Source organism: Sphaeroforma arctica (genome assembly GCF_001186125.1).
Source record: "Sphaeroforma arctica JP610 unplaced genomic scaffold supercont1.426, whole genome shotgun sequence".
Taxonomy (NCBI): Eukaryota; class Ichthyosporea; order Ichthyophonida; genus Sphaeroforma; species Sphaeroforma arctica.
The window spans coordinates 44447-54195 of record NW_014040132.1 but is presented as its reverse complement, the minus strand read 5'-3'; the positions used below and the strand labels follow the sequence as shown (position 1 = coordinate 54195).

Sequence of the window (9749 nt, the reverse complement as noted above, 5' to 3'; positions counted from 1 at the left end):
TATATGTGTGTGTGTGTGTGTGTGTGTGTGTGTATTTATAGGTATATATATTTATATAAATATATATATATATATACATATCTATGTCTATACATGTATCTAATATTATATATATTATATATATATATATATATATCGGATATATTTTCATGTTTACATATATGTATGAATGTATGTAGGTGCTTTTGATATATATATGTATTTATATACAAATATGTATATATATATATATGGAATTTTTAATAAGATTGTATTCACTATCATACAAAACCTATGGTGTCAAATATGACAATATGCTTCTGTTAGTGCGCGTTTAAGACGTTTGGGACGTTCATTTATAATCAATATTCATGGAGGGAAATGAAACTCGTATCCGGATATTAACCTCTATATCCATTTCTGATGATACAATCGCATCGATGCCTTCAATAATAAACTGTATTTTGAGGTGATATAGAAACCTGATAATATGAATACATATAGATTCTTATTTTGTGATATTGATGTTGTCGTTCTTTTTTGTTAAGCTTCCTTATTTGTATAAACAATGCTATTGAAATTACTATCTATTTTTTTATTTGGATGTATATTCAAGTTTTCTATTGAAAGAGCCGGTTATGACAAGTTGTCAATGCGACCTCACCGCTATCGACTGTAACCATAACAACCTATTCAATATTACCTACTGGTGGGCTTCTGAGATTTTAATATTAACGTTTGCCGCGTTGAACAGCTATATATGTGCATTTGAAACATGGTACAGGTGTAATATATACTGGAGACTCCCAACAGACCAAAGCATCAGTTGTTTGGAAAGGGACACACGATTGAGTATGAGCATATTGCAAACTTGCGCGCTTCTTGCAATTGCTATCTATTTAGTACATACTCCGAAATCGTTCATAAGTCGAGGCAGATTCCTATTCGTTGCTACACACTATCAATCCAGATGCAGAATCTGGTCCACTATGACTCCCGACGTCCCCATCAGAGCTTTGCACGTCTCTAAATGTTGCAATGCCACATCTGATTCGCTGCCGAACGACTTCCCATACCTTGGTGAAGGACAGTACAAGTCACAGTACTGCCTAAACAGCTCCGCCGCACCCTCCAAGTCACTGTGGTCAAACAGAGCTTCGAACGCACGCGTGTACATATCCGCCTTCATCACCTGCTGGAGTGTGGCGGTGCCTCTGTGCGCTATGAGCTCATACACCCGCACTAAGCCGCTCGTGTCCGTGTAGTACACATCGTCTATAGGCCTACACACAAATCTGCTACACACCAGCGCGTACGTCTCACCACTTATGAGGATCTCGGTACCGTACTTCTTGTTCAGACCCTCGAGATGCTCGCCCACGTTCACGGTGTTGCCTATGGCTGTGTACTGTAACCGGTTTTGCGACCCGAAATTCCCCACAACGGCTGGTCCTGTGTGTATCCCGATTCTCTGATACAGTTGTGGCAGCACGCACGACTTCCCCCTTTGACTTGTGCCTCTGGGCTTCGCCCCACAGCGGCATTTAAGTCCCTTCCGCCCTGGTCCCGCTATTGGTGTACCGCTTTCCATCGCGTCCTTCTGGGTGGCTATATCCTCATTCGTTCTTGTATCTACATTAAAATCCACATCCGGATCTGCTTCTTCGTCATCTCCATCACGTCTGTCGTCTTCCTCTGATTCGCTGTTTGAGCCTGTTTCGCCCACAACGGCTATCTCGCCTTCAATTCCTTCCACACCCCTGCGTTCAAGTAGTTTAGCCTTGCCCGATGCACCCCCGTCGGCCCGGCGGCATAGTTTATTAACTGTAACACTCGCGTCTACATGAGTATCCCCACCGTCAGAGGTATCGTCTGGCTTGTTTGGGTCAGTATCTACCTGCGCGCATGCAGAGCCCCCACACATACACGTATCGTTTCCGCTACATACAGTGATCTGAATCGATTCACACGTACACGCGCGTGCATGGTCAATCAACCTGTTCTCGCGCCGTTCCCTCTCCCACCTCTGCCGTAATCCGTGCAGCGCAGCTTGACACAGCAACGCCGCCTCACAGCATCGCCCGGCGTGATCCACTACAATCTCAGGCGCATTCCATATAGCCATGATAGCATCCCCGATGTATTTGTCCACGGTGCCCCCATTCTGCGCAATGATACTGCTCATCTCCTGGAGATAGTCACCCAAGACTCGGTTCAGCACTTCGATCTCCAGGTTCTCGCTGATGGTGGTAAAGTCCACTATATCCGAGAAAAACACGGTTATAACCTTCTTCCGCTGCCCGCCCAGCGTCGCTTCCATCCCCGAATGGATCAGAATACGCACCACATCCGGCGGCACGTATTTGCTGAACGACCGCAGGGAATGGCGCAGGCTCTGCATGACTTCGTACACCATCGCAATCTCCTTGATGGGATTGTTCACCCCGGCCCCCGAGTTCTGGGTAACGGGCCGGGAGAAGTCCAGAGTGGCGAACCGAGCCAGCTGCTTGGTGCATACAGCGAACTCCTTGGTCACCTGATCGACCACCACCAACGCAAACACCATACTCAGAAGGAGAATGCACACAGCCACCGCAGCAGTCCATCGCAGCACTCTGCTGTAAGCACCTGTGAAGTCACTGCGTGGCACTATGACCGCGCTCACAAACCCGCCGTTGACCAGCTGTACCAGTCCTATACTCAGAATGTCCTCGTTGGGCAGTGTGTACTGGTGCGGGATACCCTCGTTGAACGACGGGGTGCTGTTGGTGCATCTGGGGTTGAGTGGGGGGGTGGGTTGGCACGCATAGGTGCTGTTTGCGGGTTGGCCCGCACAGTTTGCGTACCCATACATATGGGGTAACGGGCAATTGTAGGTGACTGGCGGAACCTCCGTAAATTGCAAGTAGCACACACACTCGGTGTTGCACAGATCCACCAGAAAGTCCGACAGGGCTTTCAAGCGTGCGTCCTCGCTTAGATACAACCGTTTCCGGTCGAGTACAGTAGCATCCTCCGAGTCCCATTCGAACGCGGACAGGCAGGTGCGTGTTTCTGTCACGGCAAAACCATCTGTGCCCGGTGTAGTCAGCGAGCTAGCTACCAACAGTCCATTCTCCATCTCAAACAGCACGCTGTAGCCCGAGTCGAAGTACTTGAACGACGCCAACACGGCCGACAGATCATCCAGGAGGACATCTGCCGCGACCACCGCCTTTGTTGCTGTGTCGAGGTCTTGAGGCACCCTATACGAGCAGGTGATACCCAGGTTGCCGGCCGCATAGGGATACACTGGCGTCCAAGATAGACCCAGCGCGTTGTCTACATCCGTGTACCAGGGCCGTTCGGTAACGTTGAGGAAAGGGATGTACAGGAGCATCTCACTATTGTCGTACACAGAACACCCGTGAGTCTCCTCCAGGGCTTCGCACTCCTCGTCTACAGCATAGCCCCTGACGCCTGTCTGGGTGCTATCTTGCACCAGAGCTTGCCTTCGAACCGTACCGTCGTGTACTGTAAACCCCGCCCCGTAGAAGGTGTTCAATGGGCTGCCTACAAACAGAGTACTCACATTGACCGTGGGCAGAGACAGCACCTCCTTCTCTACCGCTACCAAGAAGTTCGTGATTAGGACGGCATTGTCCAGCGCCACCTGCGGCACGAGGAAATAGGAACCGCTCAGCACCGTAGTCTGCTCCGGGAATGAAAACTCGGTCAATAGATTGGTGTCAATGTTAATCCACAGCTGCTCCGACACCGTGCGCGCGCCCATCTCGAGCTCCTGCAGCGCGTATTTGGACATGAGCAGGGTGGTCACCACCAACACGCTGAACAGGGCCAGGAAGGTGTTGGTCAGCCACAGGGTGCGGAAACTAGCGACTTTGCGACCCCGATTGGGGTTGCGGACTTTGCCTGCATCCCCCTCGTCTAACTGTGTCTGGCGGCCTTTCTCCCGTACGTGTGCCCGCCGGTCCCACCACCGTCCAATGAACCCACAGCACCCCACAGAGTCGCACCATCGCCTTGCCCTGGGCGAGTGGTCCTCCGCTCTCAGCATACTCCCACTTCCCGGATTCTCCATCCACCCATCCCTATGGGGACCCCCGCCCTGGCCGGTATCCCCGTACCCATCCGGCGTCCGTGCATGGCTATCTCCCTCTCTAGCAAACAGCCTGGTCGCCAGCCTGGCGCGGGTGTGCTTGCGCCGTCCTCGCTTGGCTATATGCAGGTTCTTCGCACTCACTGGGTCCAGCGCAAACCACGCATCACCAGCCGCGAGGTTCTTAACGGGTATAGCCACCTGGCCTACAGCACGTGAGTTCCGCATCAGCACTGCAACCACCTTGATCCCGTGCAGCCACAGCAGATCCAGCGCGTCCCGTGTGTGCGCTATGTCTTGTGACGAGTTGGTCGCACGCAGTAGTGTGCCCCCACCTCCGCCCACCGTCACCGACGCCTTGCGTGTGCTAGTTGTCGTGCCTGTCTGTGTGAGTGTGCGTATGAGCTGTGCGCGTGTGCGTGTGTGGGGGGTGCCTGAGCGTGCGAGAGACGCTGACTTGGTTTCCTTCAGGCTGTTTGCCTTGACCTTAGCCTTGGCCCTGGGCTTTGCATTTGGCCTGGGTTTGCCAATCCGTGCCTGTGTGTGCTTGTGTGGGTCTTCACATGCACCGTCACAGTCCGATCCACTGAGCCTTTGCCCACCCCTCCCTATGCCCGTGTGAGTGTCTGCGTTGTTCCCCATACCACTGACCACGTGCGTATCCTTCTCACTGCCCAACTCCAACCGGATGACCGAATGCCACGTGGGCTTATACTCGTACCGAACTTCCATTGGCACATTCCCGCCAACCCCAAACTTAGACGCAGGCGGGTTCCGGCTGTGCGATCTACTTCGGGCGGCGTGTGTGTAGCCGTATGCCTCGAGCTTGCCCCCCGTTCGCCCATGTTGTGGCGTGTGCATCGATTCTGTGGATACATTGATGTCATGCGCCGAGGTGGTGGTGGTGGTGGTGGTGGTGGTAGTAGTAGTAGACGTGTTATTCCTGAATCCGTAGTACGCTGCATGATCATGACTTTCGTGTGCGCTGGGGGTGTCGCTGGCGCCACTCCCCGTGCTGTACATGCTATCCCTGCGCTGCAGGCCGTTGGCGTGGCTCGCCAAGCCCTGCTGAGGCAGCATCACCGTCAGGGCGTGGGTGTTGGTCGTGTCTACGTCCCCCTGGATTAGTGTGTGCAGTGGTAAGCTACTGAACGAGTTGTCCGTGCCCCTGCTGCTCGACCCACTCGCCATACTGTCCCTGCGCTTCCTACTGCGGGACGACCCCGTGGTATAGCCATGCTCGCGTGCGGCCACGGGTACAGCCATAGGCCTGCATATGCTTTGGCACGTGCTCATGGGCTGCTCCCCCGGGCTCCTGTCCAGGAACACACACACCCAGAAAGAGCACTCCAGATGGGAAGATGTACTATCCATCCCCCTTGCCTCCTGCTGTCTCTGTGCTGCGTTGCCATCGTGGTCCGCAGCGCGGGCAGTGCCCTCCCCACTGCTGCTGGGTGTTTGTTCGTGAGCATGTAGCTTACTGGAGTTACGTGTGAGCGTATAGTCCGATACGTGCTTGGCTGCATCTGCGTGTGTGTTGTGCCTGACACCCGGCGCTTTGTGGTCTTCTATGCCTGCACTTGTATCTAGCTGGTCGTGTGTGAGAGCATCAGTTGTGCTTGCCCCAGCATTTGCTTCTTCGGCAGCTTTCGTGTGAGGCTGTGTAGATGCGCAAACGGATGCGCTCTGGTCTCCCCCAACAACCGCTGTATCTACCTGTGCGGCATGGTACTCCGCTTGTGCCATACTACTGTCTATCTGTGTTTTATCATTATGTGCTAATACACTATGGCTACGATTTCGTGCGTTGTTACTGTATATGTGCGCATGTGTGTTCAGATCCGAGTATACCGCCTCGCCCGCACTGCCAACGCTCCCAATACTGACCTGACTGAATCTACGGCCTTTCCTTCGATTACACCCCAGAGACTGCATACTGCTGCCCTCACTACCTATGCCCCAACTCTGATCTGTTACAGATTCACTCCCATTTAAGGTTATATTGTCATTGCTCACGGCAAGCGCTTTATTCGTGCCCTTGCCCAGGTTTACGAGATTGATAACTAACGTAGACACGTTGAGTGTGGGAATCACAAAGGGTTCGAGAGAGGTCGTGGTGTGTGTATCTGTGTGTGTATTCCTGTGTTTGCCTGTGTGTGCGTGTTCATCCACATAACCTACACGCGCCCCCAGCACATTAACATCCACGGCGTCGCCATGTAAGCTGAAGCGGAGATGAAGTAAGCCATGGTCTAGTGCATCACTTGTATAGAACATGCAGTCATCGTCGCTTGCTTCAGCCATTGTATGTGATCCCTATCTATAAGGATACAAATGTGTTATAAACTTTGCCATAAATATATAAATATATGTGTATATATAATACTATATATATTAAGCTACGCTAAAATACACCATCAATGGAACGCCCATCTAGAACTGACATATTCGCTTCGCAGTGAAAAGGCTTAGACTGTCTATGCAATCTGTTAAAAAAGGACATCAAGCATAACTGCCTGTACGGACCGACTCTCACAACTACCTATAATTCCTGGTGCGTATGTACTGTGCGTATTCTTAGATTTTAAATATATATATATGCTGTCACAGGTTGTTCTTCTTTTAGGAGGCTGAATATAGTAAATTTACAAATATCTGTTGTCAGACCCCCTTCAAACTCTCGCCCCTGCTGATTGAACCCCGCCAAAAAGTATAGATCCATCCTGACCCTCACTCTACTACTAGTAGAGACTAAGTGAAGCAGACTTTTAAAATTACCAGAATATGGGGGATCGTATTTATTCATTTAAATTATATGTCCTCTGATCATAGCCTCCTATGTTAGAATAATTAAGACGCTAGAACGCTCCCATACAAAAACCAGCCTGTTGGAGAATAATAGTTAATTCGGTAACTTACTAATTAAGTCGCACAAGCCGACCTTTCGTTGGACGTAGTACCATAGGTCCGTATGTATATCACCATTTATCCTATACAGTTAGTTAAAACAGGTTAAAAAACACAGACCTTGTACTGACCATTCAAATATTCTACTGAGATAGTGCTTGTTCCAATGTTCCTCACTAGAGACTCGAAGAGAGAGAGGCGAAGTGTCGCTCGACAATGTTACATAGTCAGTATCATACTGTAGTATTTATCAACTGACACAAAAGTGTGCGTTCACTTTTCGCACATCCTTACAGACAAAAATTTGTATATAGTATATTGTACATCCTTACTATCGTATATGATTTATTATTCATCTCTACTATCGTATATAATATATTGTACATCCTTACTATCGCATTCCTACAACAGATATATATGTTACATATGCTCATTCGGCGTTCGATCGTGTTACTAAAGGGATTTCGCTATCACGCGTCTTAGACATTCTGCTGGTGGTGCCATGTGATGCTCGAAACCTATGCGCCACAACTAGCTCCTTGTGTAATACGAACACGTGCCTTCGTACACTATCGTTCGACAGCGCTTGTGGTTCTCGATGCCTTGGTTTCATGCCTTTGGTGTTATGCCATTCCTATAAATGTGGCCACAGTAGCCTGCGAGTACAGTCTGTACAGTGATTGTCTCGTGGGGGATCAATCTATTCACGGCATTAAATATAACTAGTGTTTACGGTCCGTGCAGTATACTTCGTGGCATTCTATACACGTATACCAACCACTTCGAAGTATTTGTTCGTGCAGAGATAGGTCATTTGAATACGTGGTTGTACAAGTTGCATTGCAGTTCTGGCACACTGTTGGTACCAGGTAAGCGATACGAGAGACTATCTCAGGCGGAAGGATCCCGACGAAGAGTGACTGGAGATAGGTCTGCAGATCTGCGGCTGTTTCCTTTTTAGACATATTGACCACTTCAACCTGTATATGTTAGTGAGAGTTTGTCGCTGTCATATGTAGTTGTCAGTAAGTATTTCTCTCAGATTTGCAAGTGTTGTAAATAGCACAAGAACCTTTGCTCGTGGATCCCAACATCCTTGCTTCCAAAATTTATATCTGTTAGCGTATGGTATTTATTTACACTGACCATAGAGCTTCGTAAATATAAATAGAAGTCAAGCATGAACCTGAAGTGGTATTTCACAATCTTGTGGACGACACTGTATGTGCACAACATTTGATTACACATACCTTTTTCCAATCGAGTGCAAGTAATTCGTTGATAACGTGGTCACAATGTATTCCCCCTTCAGATTTGCACGAGTTTAATTCGTTATTGATGCAATATCGCGTCACTCTCACTACAACCGCGAGAAACAGTCTGTGCCGCTCTCCTATTGGGAACTGTTGTCTCAGTTCATATCCCCTGTATTTTACTGTCTAATGATTTGACTGAGGCGATCAAATTCTGAGTTTGTTGTTAAAATACGATTCTGTGTATATAGCGCAGTTCCTTAAAGTAGGCCTATAGTTCCCAATTCAATATATCAACGGTTGATTATATTCTGAGCTTGTTGGGTAGACTGTTTATTTGCGCACCAATACTCTGACTGTTACAACCTTCAGCTCTGGAAGGCGAATGTTCTCCTAAAACAACTGTCAATAGCAAAATTTTAGCTTGTTACATCTTCTTATAAGCTTAACGTTGTAGTATACTACCCTCTATTTTGCGATATACTTACCGACTATTCTAAATGCATGATAGACATTATGCATCCGTTTCTGACCAAACATCACGCGGCGAAACCCTGTACTAGACTACGGAACGTGAATTGGTAAAATTTAGACTTTTAAATTATTTTGAATTATTGTATTATACCGCCTTGATGGCTGATGCAGGAAACTCCAACTAACCGCTGTTTAGGGTTTAGGGGATTCTGCTCAAGAGTTTTTGGCCGTTTGATTTGCAGTGTACTATAGCCTCAGTTGAATACATGACGTAACAAGCGTCTATATACATAGCCTACTCAGAATTTAACCTTTAGGGGAGGCTATGTGATGTATATTGCTTGGGCGGTAGCATCGAGTCTTTATTCTCTACTTATTTTATATCTGGGATTCGATTACAAATCGCGCATCTCTTGAGCCGGACACTTTGGTCTGATCGTAACCCCTTACACTCGGCGCTTCTGTGTTAATGTGTGCCTGGGTTGATCCTGTAATGATTAGCATGTCTATCGAAGGCGAGCCATCTGTAATCGCCTACATCTTTCCGGTATGGCTTTAGACTTGGGTGGATAACCCAGGCCACAGAGTAGGTGTTCTGATGATCGTTATGATCAGTACATATTATTCTCGTGTCTCTGAGCTTGTTGCTGATAGTAATGTCACGTAAATGCAGCGATGCGCACGAAAGCGTCACCTTCATGTCACCAAGTAACACGTGGTATACATATGGATAACTATATATGTATGTCTATATACAGCTATACATATATAACCATCTATAACTATATATATATATATATATATATATATATAATATATTATTATATACTACTATATATATATATATATATATATATATATATATATATATATATATATATATATATATATATATATATATATATATATATATATATATATATATATATATATATATATATATATATACATATATATGCATTCATATATAAATAAACATATATATATATATATATATGCGAATATATATAAATATATATGTACATATACATATGCAT

The 9749-nt window shown here is 47.2% G+C and overlaps 1 protein-coding gene across 1 annotated transcript; it reads right to left on the bottom strand.

The window, feature by feature from the left end:
* Positions 1–568: 568 nt before the first annotated feature.
* Positions 569–6425, bottom strand: SARC_06137 (hypothetical protein). The gene has a single exon (XM_014299974.1). The coding sequence runs from the start codon at positions 6380–6382 to the stop codon at positions 941–943; it is 5442 nt and encodes a 1813-aa protein (XP_014155449.1). The 5' UTR covers positions 6383–6425; the 3' UTR covers positions 569–940.
* Between the last annotated feature and the right edge of the window lie 3324 nt (positions 6426–9749).

Coding starts and splice junctions, on each gene's coding strand:
- SARC_06137 (XM_014299974.1), bottom strand. CDS start 6,382: ATGGCTGAAGCAAGCGACGATGACTGCATGTTCTATACAAGTGATGCA.